Below are 26,196 nucleotides of genomic sequence, written 5' to 3' on the forward strand. Positions count from 1 at the left end.
CCAGCTCCCCACCAGAGAACAGACACGGGAATCTTTGATCACATTAGAGACATTTACTGCTGGAGGCATCTCCTGTGCTGCCGGCAGCTGGCAGTGCTGTCCCGTGGGACGTCAGTGCTGGGTGCCAGCCCCTCGTCCTCCACCTGCTCAGTTTGACAGGTGCAGAAACTCCTCATCCTCTGCAAACAGAGAGACACACCAGGTGATGGACAGACCCCTCCTCGCCCTGTGGTCAGACAGTGGTGGATCTGCTTCCCACTTGTCCCTGCCAGCAGTGAAGGGGGGCAGCAGTTGAGACCCTCCCTACACAGCCGTGCTATCCTGGGATGTCACCTTACGTCCCATGACCTGCCATGGTGGCATTAATGCACTTCATATTGCTGACAGGGATAATAAAAGATTGTTACTGCCCTAAGACATATTACTCAGGCTCCAGCTCCCATCCCCAGGATCACAGATGGTCCCCAGCTCCTGCATGCTGGGAGCAGGCTTGTTCTGGGCTGGGTGTGCTGAAAGACCCCTCAGTCCCCCCTCTTTGAGGGAAGATTTCCTCTGCCACGCTCCTGACAACCTGCTTGTCACTTCCCCCGAGGGCTGAGTGGTGCCCATTGTGCCTCCCAGGGAGGCTCAGGATGGAACACCCTGTGCTGAGCTGGGGGGTCTGGCAGGTGTCACACAGAAGATATATCCCTAACAGGGATCCTGGTTTGGTCCTTATTTGGTGTCAGGGTCTCTGGAACCCCCCTAGTCTTTCAGCCCAGGGGATTTTGCCTGTGCTCCCCATTGCACCTCAGCCTGCTCGGGGCCCTCCCCCCTTTCATCAAGACCATTCTGAAGTTCAATCATGGCTTCAGCACATCTGCAGCCTGTCCAGCCCTCCTGTGCCATACTGTCTCTGGGTTATGGCCATATTCCCAACACAACACAAAACCACCCCATCCCCATCATGTACTTGTGACAAACCCATCCCAGGCCCATGATAGACCCATCCTGGACCCATCCAGACCTGGTACAGACCCATCCCAGAGCCAGGACAGCCCTGCACCCACACCAGGCAGACCTAGGAGGTGGTGCAAGGCTGCTGCCACGGCTTCCCTGGCACAAAGATGGGCAGTGGGGGGCTAGGGGGATACCTGCCAGTGGAGGAGCCCCGCAGTACTCCTTGCACTCCTTCTCCGAGTAGAACTGGTTCCCGTTGCCCTTGCAGCCCCCGTAGCTGAAGGTGATGCACTTGCCCTGGGCGGCGTCGAAGGCCCAGCGTGTCACCGGTGCCTGGCAGGGACCTGGCACGATGGGCAGCCTGCAGGCAGCTGTGGGACAGGGCTGTGTGAGGTTCAGGGGCCCCCACACCTCCCACATGGATGTGGGACACATGCTCAGATCCCCTCTGATGGGATCCACCTCCCATGCCCTGGCCTGGCCAGGACTGTCCCGACAGCTGCTCACCCTCGGTCCGACAGGCCTGCAGGCACTCCTTCTCCGAGTAGAAGTTGTTGCCGTTGCCCAGACAGCCTCCATAGAGGAAGGTTTCACAGGCCATGGAGGAGGAGTTGTAGAAGAAGCGGGAGAGCATCCCGCTGCAGGGCCCGGGGTCCCGGCCCAGCCGGCACGAGTCTGCGGAGCAGCACAGCCCGGGCTGTCACAGGCAGACCGGGGGCAGGGCAGTGGGGTCCCGGTGCAGGCCCCCTCCCCTGGGACCTACCTTCCTTGTTGCCGATGTAAGGGGGCAGGGGTCCTGCGGCTGAGCCCTCCTCGGGGGGCAGGACTGCTCTCCGTGCCCTCTGCACCAGGAAGGAAGCACAGGGCTGCCATCAGCCTATGGGACCTGCTGCCCACCCCATTGCCCCTGGAGTGGACTATGTGGGGGGCACCTCAGGCTCCAACCCTCCCTCAGTGCTCCCAGCACTGATTCTGATCGTTGATCTTTGGTCTGCAGGCTGTGATCCCTCCATACCTCATGATCCTGTGCTCATCCTGGGTGGGGACCATGATCATGGGTTGTGGATGAAGACAACTGAAGTACCCCAGTCATGCCCTGTGCTGGGGATGTGTCTCCATGGTGTGTTACCTGCTCTCAAGTCAGCTGGGTTGTTTCTCCTATGAAAGTCCCATCCCCTCTGGAAAATCTTTCAAAACTCAACCCTGTGAGACTGGGAGGTGCTGACTGATGGCAGCTGAAAGACCAGCGAGGTGCTGAGCCTCCCTGTCCCTGGAGAAGGGGCCTACAGCCTGGCTGGGACACTCACAGGCAGTCAAGGAGCAAGGAGACACCAGCAACCTTCATGCCGTGGAAAAAATCAGAGTAGGAAAAGGCTATTGCCTTCTACTTGGAAATGAGTCCTAGTGCCCACCTGGCCCCAGGGCCCTCACCCTGCAGCCTGCACCTGCCTGTGCCCCCATCCTTACAGGCAAAGCCCATCAGCAGAGATGGAAGAGCAGCTCCCAGGGTGGTCAGTGGAGCCGCTGCCCAAACATGTCCTACCCACAGAGCCTCTCCCTGGACACCAGGTCTCCAGTGAGTTTGGCTTGGGTGGAATGTCCCCAGCTTTGATCCACTTCAGGAGGTCCCAGCTGTGCCACTCACCTGGGGAGCGCTTCCAGTCTCCTGAGGAACACATTCACCTGGCCCAGATGCAGGAGAGAAGATCAGCAGTGTGAGAGGAGAGGTGTCCTCATCTCACCAAGTACTGCACCATGCCCACGCAGGACCCCGGGGAAGGGGACACCCTCCCAGTTTTCTTCCCCTCTTTCTGCTTTTCACCTCCCTCTCACAGAAGCACCACCTTAAAATCCCCACACCTCACTGCATCTCCCTAAAATCCTCACACACCCCTTCATCCCCCTGAAATCCCCACGTCCCCCTGCATCATTCCAACCCCTTCTGAACCCCAGGCTGAGCAAGGAGCCCCTCAGGTGCTGGGAGCACCCAGCCATGGGGACGAGTCGTGAGCGTCCCTGGGTGTCCCATGCCCTTGTCCCAGCACAGTGATGTGGGTGCATTGATCTGACAGCCCTTTGACTAGAAGCTGGTGCAATCCTGACTAATGCATGGCCTTATTTCCTTTCCATCCCATGCTACCAAAGCCCTTGTCTCTCCTCCCTCCCTCCTGACTATCCGCCATCTCCCCAGCCTGGCAAACCAAGGAGGAGCAGCTGGAGTGTTCCAGTAACAGGAGAGGCACATGCTCCCTGGGAGCTTACCTCTGTTGGCCAGGATGAAGATGGAATCCATGGGAATGCCTGTCTCCAGAGCCAGCTGCTGGAAAGACTCAATGAGGTCCTGCCTCAGCTCTGGACTCCTCCCTGAGGAAGAGAATGGGCTGTGAGCAGGGTAGGTGCAGGAGGGGGTCTGTTTGCAGTCCCCAACCAGCCACTGCCCCACAGAGCTCAGGTGGCTGCAGGCAGGTCCAATACCAGCCTCCTGGTCCTTGCCAACATAGAATCAGGGAATCAAAGATCATCGAGTCCAACCCAGCACCGCCAGGTCCACCACTAAACCATGTCCCTAAGCACCACATCTACATGTTTTTTGAACACATTCTGAGACATCCAGAACACATCCAGATTCCATCACTTCCTTGGGCAGCCTGTTGTTCATAACCAGCCTTGACTAAGGCCTTGGACAAAGTGGGTTTAATGGTTCTTAATCATGGAAAACAGCATCTCCTGCCACTTCAGGGCCTGGATTTCCTCCAAGCAAATATCACCACCTTCATCCCAAACCCCATGCTGGTTTGAAAGTTCTTTGCCTGATGTGGCTTTAACAGAGCCATGAGACTCCACCTCTGCCCTGCCAAAGATGAACTGTTCCAAGGCACCACTTCCAGAATCCACGGTCAAGTCCCTCAAGGCCAAGGGAGCAGAGAGACCCTTAGGTGGTGTTTCTGGGCTGTGCTGGCACACCCCAGAGCCTGCTCACCCTCAAGTGCCATGGTCAGACGTACCATACAGCTTCAGGGTGGTGCTTGGGCCAAAACTGCTTTTCTTCTTCATCAGGATGACAGCGTATTCTTCGTAATTGGTGCGGAGCACATAGGACTGGATAGACACATCCCATTCTGGGTGAGACAGAGACACAGGGGATGTCATTCCTGCCCCTCAGGGAGAGATGGAACAGTGTAGGACAATGCCAGATCTGGGGGCTGAAATCAGGCACCTAATTAAAGAAAACATGATTTTTGGGAAGCAGGTTCATAAAATCATGACTTCCTTTAGGCTCACCAGGCTCTCAGCTGAGGGAATTGTAAATCAAAGGCTGCAGACAACTGAGATGCCACCAATGCTCCTGAAGTGTGGCTGGTGGGAGCCTGCCCCAGCCTGGAGACAGGAGTGACCTGCTAGAACATCTTGTCATCCTCTGCCTATGCAGGAACGTTTTTGAAACAGCCCTTTCCCCTGACTTTTACTCCGGACTTTGACTGGAAATGACCAAAACTGTGGAATGGCCTCTGAGCCCTGCTCTCCCCATCACCCAGCCGTGCCACAGCCCAACTCACTGGGGTTGTAGTAGGTGTATTTGCCAGGGGTACTGGTTTTCTGGTACTCTCCCGAGACTTTTGTGCAGTCACCTTGCCTGGAGGGAGGAAGAAAACAATCGGCTACTTGGAGTGATCATTTCCCCTGGTTGTAGCAAGAAAATCATGTCTTGGGTGCCAAGGCCATGGCACAGGACCCCCAAAATCGCCCTGCCTGAGGCATTGGATGTTTGCACTCAATCCATCCCCTCCTCAGGGCTGCCAGACAGAGCAAGTAACCCCTCATGTCCTGTCCCAGCACCCCTGGGTAGGGTGGCTCTGGAGGAAGCTCAGCACCCCCAGCAATGCCCCGTACCGCAGCCTGGTGCTGGCAGTGCTGATCTGGTCGGTGCTGGGGCCGGGGCCCAGCACCAATGTGCCCATGCTGAACTTCTCCTTGTAGTTCTTCATCCATGTGCAGGTTGTGCCAATGGCGATGTCGTACCACTTCCCATACATCTGTGGGGAGAAGCGAGGGAGGTCTCCACCATGAGCGCTCTTTGCCCACGTGAGACATCTGGTTTTCTGCAGAGTTGAAATATTCATGGCCCAGAGAGAAACTGGGAGGTGATGACACAGGGTGCAGAGGCCAGAGCTGCTTCAGGACTTGGGAAGCAGATCAGCACTGAGCAGGATTTTCCCAGGTTCCCTGACTACCAGGCAAAGCTGGAGGCATCAGGCTGCCATCCCTGTATGTGTACCAGTGGAACCCAGACCCAGACACACATTTGGGGCTATGTGAAGCCTGGCAGGGGACAGGGCTGGCTGTGAGGAATCTCCCAGGGAACCTGCATCCCACAAAAATCCCACACATATCCCATGAGAACCATCTGAGCTGGCGTTCAGGCTGCAGACACCCTGCCTGGGTGTTTGCCAGGATGAGGCCACCCCAAAGGCTGGCACCCTCTGACTGGCACCCAGGGAGTGCCACGCTGCCAATGCCTCTCCCATAGACATTATTGCCCTTCTCTCTGGAGGAAAATGAAATCAAGTTTGCCCCATCCCTTTTGACCCCAGAATTAAGGGACCACAAGCTGCCATTACCCGCTCAGCCTCAAAATTCTCCTGCACTTGGATATCTTCATCCTGGTCTCCGATGGGGGTTCCACTGGCCACGACAAAGAGGAGGAGGAGGGAAGGGAGCCTCCAAATAATCATGGCTGGTGACTTCAGAGTGCTGCTGAGTCCCAGTGTGTCCGTGGGATCCTGGACTCTGTGCTGTCTCCACTGCGCAGCAGTGTGACCTTCAGCCCAGGGCCAGTGGGGCCGGCCGGCCTGCGGGGGGGCTGCCGGGGGAGGGAGGGTGTAGGGCCCGGACAGGCATCACCGCTGCCCTCAGTGGTGGTGGGGGTTTGTAGGGAGATGGTGTGGGGTGTGGGAGGGGAGATGGGCACCCTCCTCCCATGCCAGGCCAAGCTCCTCACCCTTGCCTGTTTCTACACCCCTACTGTGGCCAGGAGCTGTCTGACCCTTTATTCTACCTTGGGATTCATATTCCTGCTCTGGCATCCTACAAAGAGCCCTGATGACACCCCCAGCCCCAACAGACCAGCCTGACCCCATGTAGAGGAGAGAACCGAAGGGTCCCCAGCGCTCGCCTCAGGCTGCCTAATCCTGACCAGTGTCTACAGGGAACAGAGCCTGAGTTGCCTGCTCTCCTTCTGGACCCCCTTCCAGGCAGTCCCAGCATCCTGGATCCGGCTATGTGTCACCCAAACCCACAGCTGAGTGTCCCTGGGCCTAGAGGAGCTGGAAGCACTGGGCACACCATCTTTCCCAGCACTGTTTGCCTTCGTGGGATGATTAACTGAAACCAAACAGCCCGAGGGAAACTGCAAACAGAGCAAAGGGCAGGAGTTCCTCTCCAGACGGCCACAGCCCCAATATTTGTGGAGAAGGGCCTGAGCCGGCAGCACGTCGGCAGGAGTCGGCCTGACCTTCACCCTCCGTCCCCCCGCAGCCACTGATGGGCCCTTGGGCAAGGACCAGCGGGTGCTGCTCCCCGGGCACGGGGCCTGGGGGGTGGCAGTGCTCCGGGCAGGGACAGCCTGGACTCTACACACATGTCTCCGTGCCACATCCGCGGTGTGCCGGGAGACTGGGGGACATGTGGACGTGCGGCACAGAGGTCTCTGGTAGCCCACCCTCACCCCGTCCCATCTGCTCTCTCCGGAGGAGCATCCCCGGCGCAGCAGCAGCCCTGGGCTTCAGCCCCCGAGCCGGGGGTCCTTCCTTGGGGTCCCGGTCGGGGTCTCCTCTGCCTCGGCCCTTCCAGCGCTAGGTGGCAGCCGGCGGTAAGGAATGACAGCCCCGCTCCCATCCCCGGTCTCGCTCCGGTCCCCGGCCCCGCTCCCATTCTCGCCGTGCCCCGCTGCCATCCCCGCTCCGGCCCCGCTGCAGCCCCGGGCGGGCGGAGGGTCCCGCTGTGCCCCCTCTGTGGCCCTTCCTGTGATCCGGGCAGTGATGGGCACCGGGGAAGGCTGTACTTCGAGGGGGCTTATAAAAGAGAGGGAGACTAGCTTTTTACACTGGCAGAGAGCGATAGGACAAGGGGAAACTATTTTAAACTAGAACAGGAGAGATTTAGGTTAGATATTAGGAAAAAATTTTTCCCTGTGAGGGTGATGAGGCCCTGGCACAGGTTGCCCAGAGAAGCTGTGGCTGCCCCATCCCAAGGAGTGTTCCAGGCCAGGTTGGACAGGACTTGGAGCAACCTGGTGTAGTGGAAAGTGTCCCTGCCCATGGCAGAGGGGTGGAACAAGATGGTCTTTAAGATCCCTTCCAACCTAAACTGGTCTGTGATTCTGTGATTCTATGACAGGGACAGGCAGCAATGAGCAGTGGGAACTGGCCCTGGAATCACTGTTGGTGCCTGCAATGTGGCCAGAGCCATGTGCTGTCACAGGGAACAGGCAGCAGTCAGTGAAGCAGGACCAGCTGCCCACATGCTGCCTGCACAGGGAACAGGCCTTCCCATGGCTCTTGTGCACAGAAATGCCCTATGGGGGTAAATGTGCCCTAACAGCAATGGACCCAGGTGCGAACAACACAGGACACACTCCTACATATCCTCTTTGGGGACCAGTCTGCCTTACTGGGATCACATGTGTCTGATGCTGGAACTTGGCAGGGGAGGGAGGAGGATGTGTGACCCCGGCATGTGCTGTCCTTCTGTGGCTGCTGCTTGGTTTCTCTCCTCTCTTGCTGGTGTTGAGGGGAGCAGAGGGAGCTGCTCCCTTCCCAAGGACCACAGCTGGAGAAGATGCAGGCCTGGGCACAGCCAGCCTGCTCCTCTCCTCTTCCATACACATGAACACAGTGTGTGCTGTGACCACAGGCCCATGGGCACTGTCCTTGCTGGGAAGCCTGGGAGCTGCTGCACTGGTTGCAAATCCCAGCCCATGCCTGTTGCCTGTGCTGATAAGGGCCAGGGAAGTGGTGCAGCCCCCCAGCTCCTTGTTCACTCCCTAAAGCATACTCATCATCCTCATCCCCGATACTGCGGCTGCATTCATGCCAGCAGCACTGAACTGCTGCTTTCACAGGGACTGGGATGGAGAAATGCCCCAGAGCACAGCACTGTGATGGAGCCTTTGCAAGAGCATGGCTCCAGGGAGGAGTCTGCTGGGACGCTGGGGTCCAGGACCCTGGGCTCTGTGGTTCCATGCCTGACAACCCCAGGGAGAAGCAGACAGAACAGGCAGCTCTGGGTGCTCAAGGAGGGATGTTCCTGTGGTTTGTTCTGGCAGGAAGATGGAGCAGCAGGGTCCTGGAGGGAGCCGGTGGGGTGTGAGCAGCTGCCAGGAAGTTTAAAAAGTTCAGAAAATTCTTTTGTTTCAGATCAATTTGGACATAAACCAAATGTAGGGAGAAACCACCAGAAAATTCCTGCAGACCAAATTTCCCCTGACCCCACCAGCACCAAGAGGTTCCAGCCCCAGCAGCTTCATGGGGTCACAGTGGGGCTGGCACAGGGACAGGAGGGGCAGCAGAACCTGGGGGGATACCAGGTGCCCCAAGGCTCCATACCCAGCCCTGGGGCTGGTGGCACATCAGGCACACACCTGCAGAGGTGAGGATCACCAGGACTTGATATCCAACAGTGGGAAAAGGAGATGCTACTTATTCACACAGGCCTGACCTTCCTCCTCTCCCACTCCCCACCAGCTGGATTATGGGTCAGAGGAGACATTCCTGCTCAGTCCTTTCAGTCTCCTGCTATGAACGTGTTGTCCACGAGCTGGGGCAGTCCCTACCTGAACCTGTCGGTGTTTCCTGTCTCCTTTCCCTCCACAGCAGCATGCCCTAGACTTTCAAACCTGCTATGTAAAGAAGTTTTACATTTTTTACTGCTTTAAACATGCAAGCTCTCCATACTCCAAGGATTGCTTGAATGCTGCAATTTCATGCTCACCTTGTTCACCACCTTCATGATTTAGCCTCCCTGGCTCTTCCCCTTTCCAAACAGGGGAGTCTCAGTCTTTCTAGTCTGCTCTCATCTTGGTTATTGCAGAGCAGGTCCAAAGAAAGTCAACTGCTCTGTCTCCTTCTCGAGATCCCAGAACACAGTGCCCAAGTTGAGGGGTCACCAACCTTCCATCTTGTTCCCACTTTCCATCTTGTTCCCAACATCCTTCTTGATCATACAACTTTTTTGGTGACTTTTATGGCTGCTGGTGCTTCCTATTAACAGTTCTCTGAAATCATCAGTCAGTGATGGCTCCCAGCCCTCCTCCTGAGTTACCACCTTTCCCGAGCTCCAGGCTGATGCCCCTCTAGTCTCTTCTCCCTTCCAGCATCACCTTCATTCCTTGACACCAAAGCTCACCTGCTCCCTCTTTGCCCTTTGGTTTTGTGAAGTCCCTCTGGAACTCCCTGTCATCAGCACAGCCTTTGGCCAACCAGAGGGCTCGGTGTCATCCCTGAACTTGAAGATTTCTTGTTCACTCCCTTCTCCTGGGCATGGATAAAAATGTCAAATATAAAACCGGTCCCAGGGTTGGTCCCTGGGACCTCCACTGCTGACTATCTCCCACCCTGAAGACCTCTACATGTTGCTTCTGATCCTTCAACCACCCTTCAGTTCATGGAAGAACCTTTCTTCTGCTCCCACAGCAAGTTTTTTTCTTTAATAGCCTTTGGTGTGGTGCCTCATCAGAAGCTTTCTGAGGGTCCAGAGAGATGATGTCCTCTGGATCCTCTGTATTTAGGGCAGGGTTCCTCTTTGCAGAAGCCTTTCCAGCTTCTCCTCAGCTCTGTGTTCAGCCCCATGCTAAGCAGTCCCATATAGGCTGTGTAATCAGAATTTTCATTTGTTAGCTCCCAGCACCCCATTTCCACAGCTGAGAGCTTCCCTGTCCACCAGCCCCTGCCCAGCTGTGAGGAGTGGTCCCACTCACAGCCAGCACTGCCACTGTTTCACATACAGGTTCTTCTCACACATGGACAAACACCATGTGCAAGCCATGAGCAAACAACATGGTTCAGGCTGGAAGGGGCAACTGGAGAACATCCAGTCCAATCTCCCCGCTCAAGCAGGGTTCCCTAGAGCAGTCATTCAGGACTGCATCCAGATGGGTTTTGAATATCTCCTGAAGGGAGGCTCCACAACCTGACACACTGATGGGCAGTTTGTCCTGTCCATCTGGGGCTTCCTCTAGACTTACTTCAAATTTTCCAGCTCCTCTGAGCAACCTGCTGCAGCACATGTGCCAAGCCAGGGGATGTCCCCACCACCACTGGCCAACAGGCTCTGCATGGGGCCTCATCTCCCTGAAGGTCCCGTTACCCTCCGGGAATCCCTCAGCTCCTGGTTGACTTTCTGCCCTTGAGGGTTTAAGGGCATCAGAGAATCACAGAATGTCTTGAGTTGGATGGGACCCACAAGGATCATCGAGTCCAACTCCTGGCCCTCCACAGGACACCCCCAAGAATGTTCTTCAACCAGCTATAGCACCTTTTCCAGGGTGTTCTTCACGTCTGTTTTGAGCTTTTCATTCTCACATTTCCAGCAGAACTGCCGTGTTTTGTGGACTTTCCCATTCTCTCCTACATAAGCTTTCTGTTTCTGAAACATTGGTGTTTTCCACAGTCACTCTCCCAGCGAACCAGGAAAGAGTTGTGGAACCACCTAAGCTGCTTTTTGAGTTGGGGCATATGTTTTACTCAGGTTTTCACACACTACTTAACACCCTTCAGGTTATGTTTAAGATCTTGAGTTTTGTGGTATTTTAGATAATATGCCCCATTTCAACATAGCTCCCTTTCCTGAACTTATTATGGGATATACCTGGCCCTCTCATCTCACTGCAGCATTAAACTAGGCAGTGCTATGGGGTCATTACCCCAGACCTCTTCAGCCTGTCCCAAGCACTCCAGATTTGGCCCAGATCAGCATCCTTCTGGCTTGTAGTTTGTGGGTTGTAGCTTTCATCACTCCCAGAGGCTTCACTGGCTGTTCCCACAGCCCATGTCTGCACCTTGTGTTGACAAAGCTGGTCTGTGCATGGGGGGAGGATCTCACAGATCCACTTGCTGAGCTCCCACCTTCTCTGCTCTCAGTGTTTCCAGATAACTTACTGTTCTCATTGAGAGCAGTTTGAATTTTACGTTTTTATTAGGAGAGCCTGGGATTTTCATCTGCAAAAATGTCTTCACTTACTTTTTCCTACAGTGATTCACTCTGTACACTCCCCCTCCTAACCATACCCCTCTTCTGTCACTCCTACCAAGCTGGTACCCAGGGCATCAGTGCACTTCAGTGGTTACCATCCCTTGTCTCTTTGTCCTGGTACCCAATGCTATCACTTGCTGCCAAGCTTTCCATTGCCTCTTGTGCTCTCAGCACTGGTGTGGAAGCGTTTTCAGTTCTGCCCTTGCCTCTGGGCCAACCTCTGGCATCATCAGGGCTCACACTCTTCTCTGCTTCATGTCCCTCTCCAAACCCTCTGAACATCCAGGGCCCAGGTTGTGTCCCAGACAACTCACTGTGATGATTCTCCCAGTTGAGCCTGCCCAGGGAATGTCTTTGTTGGCATTTGATCAGGGTCAGGTTAATGGTTTTGAAATAGCTGCACTTATGGCTTTAAAATAACAGGTACCAGGAAGGAGCTGAGGCTGCAGGTGCATGGGCTGGCTTTGTGGGGTGGTGTGTCCCACCACCCCTCTGCCCAGGAACAGCATGGGGTGCTTGTGCTCTGCAGTGTGTGTTCTTTCTGTGCTCCACAAACCTGTTGCCTACTCCTCCTCCTTCTCCTCCTCCTCTCCTCTGCCCACTGGGTGCTCCTTAGCTTAGGGCCTCTGCTCCTACCCTGAGGCTTTTAAGTTTTCTCATCCCGGTGGTGGCAGAGAGAAGTCTCTGGGCTTGTGTTGAGGGTGAACACCCCACAGCACTGCTGGAACTTGTCAGGAGACCTGTTGGAGGCTTGGTTCATGCTCAGGAGACATCTCCCCTGCTTCAGACACTGGCTGGTGTGCCAGGTACTCCCTGCACCTCCTTGCTCTGGCCTTGCCAACCCTGTGCCAGGAAAGAGGGTAGGCTGGAATGGTGGATCAGGGTAGGTGAGGTGAAGTGACAGGCTGAGAGAGTTCAGGTTGGTCAGCCTGGAGAAGAGAAGGCTCCAGGGAGACCTTAGAGCCCCTTCCAGTGCCTAAAGGGGCTCCAGGAGAGCTGGAGAGGAACTTGGGACAAGTGATGGAGGGACAGGACACAGGGAACGGCTTCCAGTGCCAGAGGGCAGGGTTAGATGGGATATTGAGAAGAAATTCTTCTCTATGAGGGGGGTGAGGCCCTGGCACAGGTTGTCCAGCTGTGGCTGTGGCTGCCCCATCCCTGGAAGTGTCCAAGGCCAGGTTGAACGGGGCTTGGAGCAAACTGGGCTAGTGGAAGGTGTCCCTGCCCATAGCAAGGGGGTGGAATGAGATGAGCTTTAAGGACCCTCCCAACCCAAACGAGTCTGTAACCCTATGACTTGCAAGGGGTTTGCATGGTTATCAGGGAAACCTCAGAAGATGCTGCCTTGTGTTCCATGGCTCACAGAGCGCTTGGGAGCCCATCTCTGGTGCTCTTCATAAAGAACAGTTGACTGTTCAGCGAAGGGCAGAGCAAAGAGAGACAATGCTGGATTGGCAAGTGCTACCCAAATCTGGGGGCTGCAACAGGCACAAATCACCTCAAGCTCACAGGAGGCCTGGGGAGGATGCACAGGTGTCCCTGATGGAGGCAGGATGGGACTGGCTCCATCTGTGGCCCAGGCACACGTGTCCTCTCTCAGCGTGTCCCCTGGCACTCACCACCCCTCAGAGCTGGAGGGAAGCTGCTGACCTGCTGCTGCAGCACTGCTGAGCTGCTGAGGGGTGGCAATGGCCCGTGGTGGCCTGTGCCTCAAGGCTGGTGCTCAGCCACATCTGGCTGCATGGGACAGCAGGAGGGATGGATGGTAGAGTGGTAGGGCAGCTGGGGTAGCTGTTCCCCAGAGCCCTGAGGCTGCACAGGTGTTCTCCTGGACATTCCTGGGGATGGCTGCATGGGCACAGAGGTGGAACCATCCATCTGACTGGGGTGGCACTTGGAGTAGCATCTCAAAAGGGAGGTGGCACAGCTGTATGTCCATCTGGGAGGTGTGTTTTCACCCTTGGTTTGGGTGTCAATGTGACACTGGTGCCTCATGTGGGTGTATGTGCTCTGAGCTGCCTGGTGGTTCTGTCTCCAGCCAGAAGCCTCACCCAGGCACCTCGGTGCCCAGAGATGTGGGGACACCTGTCCATCTACCTACACGTGTCTGTCTGCACAGCTCCTTCCTCTGCCTGGCCGCCGGCTCTGGGGTTACCCCCTCCACCCCAACACCCCGGGGACTCTTCCCATGCGTGCCGGGGGCTGATGCCACCGTGTCCCCATCGCAGTGCTCGCCCCGTCCCCGAGCCACCCGCTGCTCGGGCTGCCCAGCCGTACAGATGGCTCCTCTGCCGCGCCGGGTCGCAGCCTCCACCCTCACGTGCGGCTGCTTTTTGTGTCCCTTCTCGCTGCGGGTCGCGCTCTACCCCGTCCCTCCCGCCCCTCCGCCGCCCGCACCCCCCGGCGCAGCCCCCACCGGAGCCAGCCACACACACAAGTGAACTTTTCTGCGTTTTCCAGCAATTAAAAAGAATAAAGCAACAGTTGTCTCCAGGCAGGGCATGGATCCTGGTGACCCTGATTTTCTGTGTGGCTGGGCAGGGTGAATGGGGCTATTGAGACCCCGATGACTGGCATCTCCACTCCAGGATTGTCTCCCCTTCCAAGTCCCCCTCCCCTCACTCTCCTCCTCCCTACCCTCCTCCTCGCTTTTAATTTCCTTCCTGCAGAGAGCTGCTCATCCCCTTCCCATTGGCCAAAGGCCTGAAAGGGAATGGAGGAGACAAGGGAAGGATTAAAGACGCTCTGCTTAGGAGCAGGCAGCCTGAATACAAGATGCACCGGCTGGGAAAGAATGGGGGCTTAGTGGGGCACCAGATCAGACCCGCCTCCGCCGCATTCAGCCCGACCTGCATTCCTGCATTGCTAAGCAGGGACCTTTCTCCCCGGCCAACCCCTCGAAGGGATGCCCCGGACCTCTGTCCCACCTGCTGCTGCAGGTAGACCTGCCCAGGATGGTCCCACTACACTGCAGCCCCTCGGGGTGCAGCCACGATGGAGGGCAGCAGTGCTAAGGTGCTTGCAGGTCCCCTGGGTCAGCCTGTCCAGTCCAGGACACAATGCCCCCAGCCAGCCCCACGAGGATGAGGAGGCAGCTGGGGCATCCCTTGGACCAGTCTGGGAGCGATGTGGGGCTTTTTGTGTTCCCAACCCTCAGCCCAGCAGAGCTATGGGCCTCATCCTGCAGGGTTGGAGGTGTCAGAGCTCAGAGGAGGCTGGAGCCTGCAGCAGGGTTGGACCTGTGAGCCCCAGGGAAGGGCTGGGGCACTTCCAGCCACTGCCTTGGTGGCAGGGATGGTGGTGCTCCACTGCTCATTAACCATGTCATCTCATGGAAGACCCCCCAAAAATCCACAGTGTTCTCTGCCCTTCTCAGCACCTCCTCAGGCCACGCAGTTCAGCGTGCACACGGGGCTTGGTGCCTCACATTCCTTCCTCCCACTGACCCTTCCACCCTTGGTCACGCTGGGAATGAGGAGCCCCCAAGGGCAATGGTGGGCAATGGCCATCTATTACTGACCCATGGGGAGACCCCTGGGGAGTAACAAAGGAGCAGGACTGTGGCATTGGCAGCATCTGGCTCTTTCCATGTCTTTCCATGCCAGGTCAGCTGTCCACGTCTCACCTCAGGTGAGGGGCAGGTAGAAGTGAGTGCCCTGGTCAGGCCAGTCCAGGATGGGTGCCCAATGTCTGCCCAAGGGCACTCCCTTGCCAGGGCAAGACCCCTCCACAGAAACTGGAGCAGCACAACCCGCTCGCTGTTACTGGCATGCTGGGTCAATCCGTAGTGTTTGCACACGTGAGTTCCTCACTGTAGGGACCTTCTCCATGAATTGGGAATCTGAGGCTGAGACTGGTTTCCTTCACAGGACAGGGAGAGGTTGTTCTCAGAAACCTCTCTGGGTTCCTGACATTCACTCCAGAGAGCTGATTTCTGGGCAAACACATCCATGGCAGAGCTGGGAAAGGTCCCAGAGTGAACAACACTCTCACCAGCCTGAGGAGCAGGTGGTCTGCAGTGGGGAGCGAGGATGGGGTAGATCAGCTGATCCTACAGCCCTGAAGCATCAGTTGTGAAGGCACCCCAGGAACCCCACACTGTGAGGGAGCCGGGGATCCCATGCAGGGACACACTCAGGGCACTGCACATGCAGCTGTGGGGTCCTGCACTGCAGGGACAGGGGGCTGAGCTCCTGTATCCCACATCCCATGTAGTGCTTAATGTCATTTTAGGTTTCCTGAGAGCTGTCCGACCTCTCCCCATTTTCTCACCTAGACCTCTTGCTGACCTGGTCCCTCACGCACCCCAAAGCTGTGCAGCACCTGCAGTGGTCAGGATGGAGCCCTGGTGATCATGTGAACATGAACGCAGGAGCCCAGGGTGGGATATGACTGAGCACATGGAGGTGGCCTGTCATGGCAGCCTGGGTCACCGTCCAGACTCTTCATTGTACTGGAGGAGGATTCAGGCATCAAAAGACAGCACCATGTGCCAGCTGAGATGCTTCAGTGCGTCCAGGACACCTGGAATGGCCTCCAGACCCTGGAGCAGAGGCCAGGCAAGACATGCCAGGACAACTCAAGCAGCAAAAGGAGGTGAGGTGTAAGTGCAGCCATCCCTCCCCTGCTTCCACAGTGGAACCCAGAGGACACCTTAGATGGACACCCCAGGATCAGAGCTGAATCCCACCCCACTGACCAAGCTGTGCAGGCAGGGTCCCAGGAACTGCTGCTCCTGAGCACCATATGTGATCATCACAGTCTCCATGGTCCAGCTGTCATCACTCAGACAGCTTCAATCCTCACATGCTAAAAGCCATGATTTTAAAACATTTTGCAGTATCTGGTACTAAAAGCCCCATCTCCAGGAGTCCTGTGATTCCAGCAGAAATTTGGTCAAGAGAAGAACAGGAAATCCTTCCTGCAGGTGGCCTCCATTTCCATCCCAGAAGGCAGAAGAAGAAAATGCCTCCCTATTTTTCCTCCAGAGAAGAGTCCCATCCTTTTGGGCATCCCACCACCAGCCTCAGAAGTCAACATGGAACCCACTGCATGTCCACCTCCATCCCTGCCTCCTAGTCTCAGGGAACGAGATCTGAGGTCTTTGCATCAAAAAGCTACTCTGACATTAGGGCAAAATATGCAAAATGGGTAGAAAAGTTTGGCATGAGGGACCTCTGTTAGGGGACTAAGGCAACCCACCATGCTGGACAGGCACCAGCCGTGGTGAGGCAGCAGTGACAGTGACCCTCAGCTGTGTCTGGCCCTGCAGGAGCACTGTCCCTCCTCACCCTTCACTGAGACCAAGAGATCTGCCTTTGGGTTTTGCCCTGGGGGAAATCTTCAAACACGGGTGCCCCCGTGTCCCTGCCATTGCCGCAGCACTCCCCAGCACCGTCAAAGGGCAGGAAACACAGGGAGTCCCCACCTTGCTGCACCCCCAGATCCCCATGCAGCCCCCAGCAGCTGCCCATGCTGCCTGCAGGAACCAGGGGCTCCATCCCCGTAGAGAAGCCCAGGGGTCCCGTGCGGGAAAGAAACCTGGAACTCAGGGGAAAGGCAACCGCTCTCTCTGTGCGATGCCAGGGGCTTTTGTCCTCCCTCCGCCGAGCCGAGGGTCCGGAGCTGCGCGATTCCCAGCCCGGCAGGGATGGAGAGCCCTTCCCTCCGCCCGGCCGCGATGGAGAGAGACCGGGGCTTTCTCTTTAATGCAATGCTATGAATACTCAGGCTCTTTCTGCTCGCTGTTTAATGGATTTGAATGTGAAAAGGTGGTGGAATTGGAAAGAGGGGAAGAGAGGGGGGAGGCCAGGCCTCTTTGTTTGGGGATGCTGCTCCAGCCTTGGATTTATTTAGCATTTGGAGGGCTCTGGGGTCTTTCTCTCCTCCCCAGCCCTCCAAAGGCTCGCTCCCTTTTCTGCCTCATGCTTATTAGCATAGCAGCTGCTTGGGAGAGGGGCTAGGCAGGAGAAAAGGATCGAGGCGTCCGGGAAATGAATAGGAGGGGGAAAAAAATAGCTTACAAGGACAGAGCCTTTGAATGAGGGGGAGCAGTGAGTGGAAAATGGGACGGGGGTGGCTCAGAGTTGTCACCGTAGCTGTGAATGCGAGCAGGGTGAAATGTGGGGACCCGGTGGGGACAGGCTCCCTGTCCAGGGGCTGTGCTGGGGGTCAAGGGCCTGATCCTGGCACTGTGCAGTGAAGCCAGGGCTGCCCCACATCTAATGGGCACAGGCTGGGTGAGGGGTGCTGAGCCAGCACCCCCCTGTACCCACAGCCTTGGGCCAACCTGCACCCCCCTTGTTGCAGGGAACTGGGGATGCCCCAGCACCCCGAGGCTGAGGTTGGGGTCCCCCATATGTGACCTCCAAATAGAAGCATCTGGAGAGAGATCCCGGTAAGTGTCACAGCACCTGTCAGTTACCCAAAGGTTTTGGGCTGCTGGAAGACCTGACTCCTCTCAATGGGGCAGGCTGGGGATGGGATGGGGCACCAGGGGAAGGGGAGCCTCCAGCTCCTCCACCCTTTCCTGGGAAAGCCCTCCAGCTACTGGGTGACTGAGCATTTTAGGTGTAATTGAGGTAAATCAGGAGTCCAGGGAGCTGCCACCCAGCTCCTGGCCCAGCTGGCGGAGTGATGATCACACTGAGACATCAAAGTGAGAGCTCCCCAGGCACACTGGGGGGTGTGTGCAGAGGTCTGGTCCAGAGCAGGAGAACTGAGAGGTGGTTGGGCACATTTGGAGTCTGTCTGTGCAACTGCATCATGTTTGAGAACATTGCTGGGGACTGGACACAGGTACGAAGGAATTTTTCAGCTGATAAAACGAGAACTGAAGGTCCAGTGCACTCTTGGGGTGAGAGGAGGCTGCAGAGTTGCCACTTCCAGGCAGAGGCTCTCCTTGGCTGCATAATTCATTCAGAGCCAGCATCTGCTTGTTGTGCAGTCATGTTTCAGAGCACAAACCATCAGTCCCAGGGTTGAGGGTCCCATGTGAAGGCTCAGCCTCAATTGCCCCACGAATGCATCACAGCAGAACCACCAGGTGTTGGCCAGCCCATGTCCCTCTGTCCGTGTCCCCTCTAGCCAGGCGTGTGCAGGGCTCTGCTTGCTGGGTCCACTCTGCTCCTGCTCCGTGCTGCGTGTCCGGGTCCTCCAGGATGACAGGGCTGGCATGAGAAGGGATCAGCATAGCCATGACCATCCTGCTTGGGATAAACATGCAGCTGGTTGGGGAATTTTCCCCTTCTGGGGAGCCTCTTCCTAAAAAGTGTCAGGAGGACACCAGTAGCTCAGCTGGGCTGAGATCTGCCATCGTGTGACAGTGCTGCTGGATGTGCTGTTCTCTTTGGCCTCCCCTCAGGGACTGGTCCCCACCACAGAACACTCTTGAATTCAGGCTGAATGAGAAGTTTCCAATTCAAACAGTTGTCCCAACCATCCCCCAGTCCACCATCCCTCCAGCCATTCAGTTTTGCCTCTCTCCATTCTTCTACCCATCCCCTACCCATCCCTCCTGTCATGCCTCTATTCTCTGTCCCTCCCAGCCAGCCCTTATCCCCCCATTCCTCCACTCCTCCATGTCCCTAGTGATGCCCCCCTGCCCTTCCCAGACATCCCTCGATCCCTCCAGCCACTCAGCCTTCCACCCCTCCAGACCCAAGCCCCATCCACTGTCCTCCCCAAAACAAGCCAAACCAGGATGTTGCCATGCTTGGCCATTTCCACAGGGTCAGGAAGATAAACCTGTTAAAATGAAGAAGCCAAAAATTCCACTGCACCTGCAGGTCTGTGTCCCACCTGGAGTGAGACCAGAGATCACCTCTCCCTGGGCACTCCCAGAGATGGGTGCTTCTGGTGTGGCAGTGCAACGTGGCAGCTGAAGAATTTCTGGGAAGAGAAGAAAGACATTTCTCCTTAACACACAATGGAGCAGTGTCATTTTCCTGGGGACGTTTGCTGCACCAAGAAATGGGAGCTGCCTGCAGTTCCTGTGCTGACACATCCCAGGCCTGGGATCATCTCTGGGGGGACACAGCCCTCTGAGCATGGGAGTCTGTAGAGTGAGAGTGGTTCTAGGGCATGGGGGCTGGCACTGAAAACCCCATGCTCACCTTATGGCAGGGTGTGAAGCTCATGTACACCCCAGGAAGAGCCCAAAATGACTCCAAGCTGCAGGAGTAGGCTGGCCAGCTCCAGCCCCAGCCTGGGATGGATCTGGGGGACAGGACTAAGTTCCAGCACCAAACACTGCAGCAGCTTTGGGTCAGTAGCAAAACAGGTCGAAACCACGAGTCATCCTGTCCTTCATGAGCCGCTGGGACTCAGCGGCCACTGACAACCCTCTCCCACCCACCCACCCACCCAGAGAGATGGAGCTCAGAAAGCCTCAAGAAGGGGCAAAAAAAAATGAAGTCTGGAAATGAGGCCAGCCTGGCCAGGCAGCCCAAGCCACCAGCTCTTCCCCAGCACCCAACAGAAGTTGATTGTGATCTTTTTTTGTTGAAAAAGGTAACTCCTCTTTGGATCGGCTGGGCTGTGGCATTATCATAGTCATACAAATGCCCAACAAAGCATCTATTTAAAATGTCCTGAATTTTGATTACAGCCTGTCCCCTCTTGCTCGCCCGCTCACTGTCTTTCTTTCTCATTCATTACTTACTGTGTTAAGCTCCCTGAAATTCAAATAAAATCCCACCTCCCTCCCCACATCCATATGCGAGGGCCGATTCAGCGCCACTGGCTGGGCTTGACGGATGAAGGGCAATAGAAGGGAAGACAAAGCTGTCAAACCTCGCCCGGCTGTGTTGACTTCCCATCGCCCCCCCGGACGGAGGGGAGCCCGATCCATCTGGTTTGGAGTCAGCAGCACAAACAAAAGCAAAAGACAATGGCAGGAAGCACTCGAAAGTTCAAATTCTTGCTTTGGTTTCTCTTGGAACAACAGCACCTACGTAATGCGGCCGGCAGACAATAATGCACAGCCAGGGACAGGCAAAAATGCCAGAAGAATGTGCTTACACCACCAAACCAGCCAATATTTCTGTGTTATTGGAACAAAAATAGAAAAACGAAAGAAAAAAAAAGGAAAAAAAATCAAGGCTTTGGAGTTCCTAGATTTCTTGGACAGGGTTTCTGTAGAGGTGAACTACAAAGTAGGGTGGCCAAGGGCTGTGTGAGGAGCCTGGCACTGGGGCAGCTGTGCCCCAAGGGGCTCAGCCTTGGGGGCTGGGGCTCAGCTGTGCCCTTGGAATGGCCCTCCTACCAGGGCCATCGCACTTTGGGAGCCAGGGAATACAGGGCAGCTTCGGGGGGGGTGTCCAAATCCCCTGCAAAGGCCTGCCAGACACCCCAGCCCACCCCATCCACTGTGGGGAGAGAGAAACCACGCACAGGAATGCTGTGTTTCCTCAGCAAAACCCATCCTTGAGGTGGTGGCCAGCCCAGCCCAGCTGGCTGGTGCCCTGGGACAAGGTGAAATGCAAGAAGCCACAGGGCTGAGCCCAGCTCTGTGACAACACAGGCACCCAGATGAGGTTTTGCAGCATTCCAATCTGCAAAAGGATGAGTCTGGGATGAGCTGCACCTGCAGGTGTGACCCTGCAGTGCCAGCCCTGGGAACACAGCAATGGTGGCAGGTTTGGTGGCATGTGCTGGTGGGTCAGTGTCACAATGCCATGGCAGGAGAGGGGAGAGGTGCCCACCCCACACATCCACTCCACTGATCAGCAGCTGCCGCAGGACCCTGGGTGAAGGACTCCCAGGCCCACCAGTGGTTGTGCCTGAGGGTTTTGGCATCGTCTTTTTTTCCTCCTCAGATCCATCCGAGTCACTCAGTACCTGTCTTTTCCACACTGAGCTGCTGCCCAGGGCACCTGGGGACACCAGCTGTGTCTGTCCCAGGCACTGTCCTGTGCTGGCAGCAGATGGCACGGGGGCTTGGCACATCGGAGTGAAGTTTGGCCAACCTGCAAAGGTCATACCAAGCCTTTTATTCCCATTTCGTCCCCACTGCATTCATAGGACACCACTCCTAGAATCTCCAGGAATCCACATTCCAGAGCCAAACTGAGCATGGTACAAACTTCCCCAGGATTAAACATTTCCAGGGCTGGCAAAATTATTGATATAAAAGAAGCCTCATTCAACCTCCAGTGCTGCCAGATAGGGAGGTTTGTCTGCATCCTGCCTTCAAAGCCCTGGCCTCGGGCAGGGCCCCATCAGTGCAGGCACAGGACTGCCTCTGCTCTTTCCACTTCCCGGAGCAGCTGGATTTTGCCTGGAAAGCCTCCAGAGGAGCAGGGCTCAGCCTGCTCTGGGCCACATGAGAGGACAGAGATGCCTCTGGGGATGGAGAGCCCAGGCTGACCCTCACCCCTTGCCCCTTTCCAGGGGGCAACTGAAACCACCACTGACCCCACCCCCACAGCCTGAGGGGCTGCCTCAACCCCTCGTTGGGGCCCAGGTTGGAACCAAAAAGCCTGGAAAGGTTCACAGGGAGCTGGAGGGTGCTCAGCTGGTGAGGCTGGAGCTGCAGGCCCAAAAATGCACCTCACTGCCACAGTCCCAGGATTGGCTGCTGAGCTCTTCCCTCACTCCCTTGGGACAAGTAGCTTCTTTAGGAATGTCTCAAACACCATGTGCCCATCCAGCACCAGGGTTTGGTCTAAGCCATAACCCCTCCACCAGCCTCCAAATGCTGGGGTGGGGCAAACCAGGACACCCCTTGAGCCCAGGGAGCTTCCTCCAGCCTGTGGGAAGGGGCCACACACTCCCACCCCAAATCCATCCCAGCCATCCCCCTCCAAGGATGCATTTAACCACAGAATAGCTGCAGGTTTGACACCAAAAGAGAGACCTGGGGACCCAGCCAGACACCCCCCACCCTAGGAACCACCCAGCATCACCCATAACCACGTGGGAAAGAACAAACAGAAAAGCCTTTTTTTTATATAAAAAGATCAATGAAAAATTTATTTATAAATTTCGCACTCTGGGGCTACACGTCTATATCATACACTCAGGAATATGCTGTACTGTACAGACTTTATCCAGTTAGAAATGATCATATAGTGACCCACATACAGCTTCAATATAAGCCTAAGAATTCTTAACATTAATTAACATAATTAAAAAAGGTATTTGCATCTAAAGAAAAATCTACAGAAAAACTCCTTTCTGGAGCAATCTGTGCATCAGCTTCAATGTCTGCTTATTTCACTGACATTATCAATATATTCTTCTTACAAAAATAATAATAATAATTAAAAAGATGACTGCTGGAAGGCAACCAGTCATGCACGAAAAAGCCTCCCCCACCTGCCTCTTTTTTTTTTTCTTGTACTCCCCGTTTTGGCATGAAGGGTCAGCAGCACGATGAGCCAACAAGGGGGGTGGGGGGACCCTCATTTCAATTTGAATCAGTCTGCATCCCTTTTACTTCTCAGGATCAAGAGAGACCAGGGGTGTGGGGGTTGCATAGAAAATTGAAACTCTAGGGACTAGGAAGGGCAGCAGCTTTTCAGTAAAATACAAAGGGATGTAAAAATACATCAACTCACGATTTCAGAGCAAACCCCCTTCCCCGACATACAGTTTCCCAAAAATCTCAGCGTGTCTAAAGCTCCAGGAGGCTGGAAAGGAACAATACTTTTCTTAAACAACTCACCCAGCAATTCACACAGGAGATTCACAGTCTTAATAGGTATTTTATAAAAATATAAATATGGGTTACATCATGTTGTCTTTACAACACTGGACAGAGCTCCCTTTAGACTGGGTTTATAACCAAGATTTCTTTTTAAAAATCCATCTAGAACTTGGCTTTACAATACACTTTTTAATATCATGTCATAAATGTTATGACATTTCATTGTGGCAAATCCATTTACGTAAAAAAAAAAAAAATGTGCAACCATCTGGTAACGACGACAAAACCTCACTAGAAAAGGTCTTGTTCCCACCCCACAACTATCGCACAGAAGCACCAGTGGAAGTGCTGGACACCCCCTTCCATGCTCACAGAAAGACTTCGGCCAAGCAGTTCCTTGCAAATTACAGCATTGACAGTAGATGCTTTTGATAGGGCTTTTTATCTCTTTTTCTTCTTTAAATTTGGAGCTTTTGAAATAATCTCAAATTGTTAAAGTGGAGAAAAAACCAAAAAACCTCAAACAAACAAAAAACCCCAACTGCAGGTGAAACCATCAGAGACAAAGCAGAATATTCAGTGCAATGGGAAATAATCATGGCAGACTCTAGTTTTTTTTTAGTTTTAAGACTAGGAAAACAAAACAAAACAAAAAAACAAAAAAGGCATATTTCCCAAACCATATTTTTGAAACACTCACCACCAGCTTCAAACAAAATCAGGCTCACAATCTTCACCACAAATATATACAAACATGATAAATAGGTAAGACACAACCCAAATAAACCAGCAGGTAACTATTTTCTTTTCTCTTTTTTAATGGGAATGGTTTGGATGCAGGATGTGAGAGAGGAGAGAGCGGGGAGACGGCAGTGATACGGATGGCTTTAGTGCAGACGAGGAGAGGGCTGAAAGACCAGTGGGAGCAAAGAGACTTCTGAAATTTTCCGCATTTTCCAAATGGATGGTCTTGTGCCATAGCAATAAAAAAGCAGCATTTGCGATTATACGTGCAGTCACTTCAAAATGCGCCTTCAGGTGGCTCACTCTGCTTCCCCCCTTTCCTTTATAAAGATATATACTCTGGGATATATATCTCCTTTAAAAGGCAGGTGAGTGTACATACGTCAAGTGAATCGTTCTGCATTGAGAAGTGTTATCCAAGTTTCACCACAAGAAAAAAATAAAGTTCCCAAACTCTTTTCAGTAGTTTTCCAGCATCTCTGTAGGCAGCAGAGAGCGCTCGCGCCCCTTTTCTGTGCAAAAGCAAATCCTCTGCCTCTAGAGTTTATTTTACTTTTTTTTTTTTTAAGAAAAAAAGAAGTCCAGGATTTGCTAATCCCCCTTTATACACAAAATCAGAAGGACTCAATGTCTTTTCCTGGGATCTCACGTGTGCTAAACGGATTCGTGGAGCGGGTGAGGACACAGACTTTCTTCGGACACCCAAGGAAGAACCAAAGCAGAAAACTCAATGAAAAATCAACCAAAACGAGGAGCAACTGGGTGAGAAAACCACGTTTGTCATATTCCAACGGAGTCGCCTCGACCAAAAAAAAAAAAAAATCACCGGTGGGAAAACACTGGGTGAACCTTGGAGAGGAGGAAGACTTTCCCGCTCTTCCTCGCCGGGAAGGGCCGCGGGCGACCGGGAGCCCCCAGCTCATCGACGGGGCATTGCGCCTGGAGCCGCGGCTGGCACGGGAGAGGGGACCCCAGCACCAGAGGGGGACGGCGGAGAGGCTTTTGGGGAGCGTTGAAATGAAATCGTTTCTGAGCCAGAATACTTTAAATGGGAGGGTCGGGAGCGAGGGGAGCGGGGAGGGGGATTAAATATTAGCGAGGAGGAACGGGGGGGGCGTTAAAGCATCTGCCCAGATGTCAAACTGAAACCGTGAATACTGTGAGTGCAGCCGAGGTAGATGGAGGAAAAAAACATGTTACAGTAGGAAACAACCCTTGGAAGGAAAAACAAAACAAAACAACAAAAAAACCTTAAAAATATAAAAGCGGTGGCGTGTTCTGCGTGGGGCCCCATATCTTCGCCAAACCCCCCCCGGGCGGGGGCGGGAGCAGCTCTGGCGGCCGGGGGAGCGGGGAGGGACCCCGGCATCGCCGGAGGAGAGCGGGGTGGGGGGACCAGGCATCACTGGGGGGCGGTCCCGGCATCACCGAGGGAGCGGTCCCGGCATCACCGAGGGAGCGGTCCCGGCATCACCGAGGGAGCGGTCCCGGCATCACCGAGGGAGCGGTCCCGGCATCACCGAGGGAGCGGAAGGGGGGCAGCCCCGGCATCACCGGAGGAGCAGCCCCAGCATCACCGTGCGCCGGCGGAGTATTTGGCCTTGGTGATCAGGTAGAGGACGATGTCCTGGTGGCCCCCGAAGGCGGCGATGTGCAGAGCGCTCCAGCCGTCGCGGTTGGCCAGGCGGATATCAGCGCCGAACTTGACCAGGAGCTTGACGAGCTCGAGGTTGCCGTCGATGACGGACTGGTGCAGCGCCGTCTGCCCCTCGGGCCCGAAGGAGTTGACGTTGAACTCGCAGTTCGTCATGTTCTGCAGCAGCGACTGCAGCTCCTTGGTGTTGCCGCGCCGCACCGCCTCCTGGAACACCCGCTGGCTGGGGGGCGGCGGCGGCGCCGCGCACGGCGACACCTCGCTCTGGCTCATGCCGCCGCCTGGGCCCCGCCGCCCCGCATGGACGGCGACGGCGGCGCCCGCCCGGGCATGCGGCGGCGGGCGGGCGGTGCTGGGGCGCTGCCGGGGCTGGGGGGTCCCGCTGGGGTCGCGGTGGGTCCCGGTGGCCGCTCCCGGCCCCGCGCTCGGTGCTGCGCTGGCTCCGCTCGCGCCCGTCTGGAGCGGCCCCGGGCCGCGCGCGCCTTTTACCCGCCCTTTTATTTGCATAACAATGGCACGGCCTCGGGGGCGGGGCCGCGCGCCGCAAGCCCATTGGCCCCGGCGGGAGGGGGGCGGGGCCTCGGCGGGAGGACACGCCCCCCGGGAGGGTGAGCGGGAGGGGTCCGAGCGCTGCGAAGGCGGGAGGGGGCGGACGGGGGCGCTGCGGGCCCGGGACAGCCCGGGACAGCCCGAGACAGCCCAGCCCGGGACAGCCCGGGACAGCCCGGGACAGCCCGGCTCAGGACAGCCCGGCCCGGGACAGCTCGGCTCGGGACAGCTCGGCCTGGGACAGCCCGGGACAGCCCGGCCCGGGACAGCCCGGCCCGGGACAGCTTGGCTTGGGACAGCTCGGCCTGGGACAGCCCTAGACAGCCCGGCTCGGGACAGCCTGGCCCGGGACAGCCCGGCCCGGGACAGCTCGGGACAGCCCGGGACAGCCCGGCCCGGGACAGCCTGGCTC

General features: G+C 55.8%; 2 protein-coding genes and 1 long non-coding RNA gene across 4 annotated transcripts; all 3 read right to left on the reverse strand.

The window, feature by feature from the left end:
• Window positions 1-38: 38 nt before the first annotated feature.
• On the reverse strand, window positions 39-5,763 carry AMBP (alpha-1-microglobulin/bikunin precursor). Its single transcript, XM_027703416.1, has 10 exons — window positions 5,559-5,763; window positions 4,831-4,973; window positions 4,497-4,573; window positions 3,945-4,058; window positions 3,202-3,303; window positions 2,585-2,622; window positions 1,703-1,781; window positions 1,447-1,614; window positions 1,134-1,310; window positions 39-179 (listed from the first exon to the last, which is right to left on the reverse strand). Exons 1-10 carry the CDS (start codon window positions 5,670-5,672, stop codon window positions 148-150), a joined length of 1,044 nt encoding a protein of 347 aa, XP_027559217.1. The 5' UTR covers window positions 5,673-5,763; the 3' UTR covers window positions 39-147.
• An 11,734-nt stretch (window positions 5,764-17,497) lies between these two features.
• Window positions 17,498-20,690, reverse strand: LOC113977358. 2 transcript variants are annotated; one of them, XR_003537323.1, is made up of 4 exons: window positions 20,581-20,690; window positions 19,886-20,230; window positions 18,988-19,077; window positions 17,498-18,356 (listed from the first exon to the last, which is right to left on the reverse strand). It is a non-coding gene; the product is annotated as an uncharacterized LOC113977358 (long non-coding RNA). The 2 variants fall into 2 exon arrangements; XR_003537322.1 differs by lacking the exon at window positions 19,886-20,230 and having other exon boundaries at window positions 20,581-20,665.
• A 1,439-nt stretch (window positions 20,691-22,129) lies between these two features.
• Window positions 22,130-25,678, reverse strand: NRARP (NOTCH regulated ankyrin repeat protein). Its single transcript, XM_027703344.1, has one exon. It carries the CDS (start codon window positions 25,506-25,508, stop codon window positions 25,155-25,157), a length of 354 nt encoding a protein of 117 aa, XP_027559145.1. The 5' UTR covers window positions 25,509-25,678; the 3' UTR covers window positions 22,130-25,154.
• Between the last annotated feature and the right edge of the window lie 518 nt (window positions 25,679-26,196).

The sequence above is a fragment of the Neopelma chrysocephalum genome, unplaced genomic scaffold (assembly GCF_003984885.1).
Source record: "Neopelma chrysocephalum unplaced genomic scaffold, ASM398488v2 Primary Assembly neopelma1_226, whole genome shotgun sequence".
NCBI classification, from domain to species: domain Eukaryota; kingdom Metazoa; phylum Chordata; class Aves; order Passeriformes; family Pipridae; genus Neopelma; species Neopelma chrysocephalum.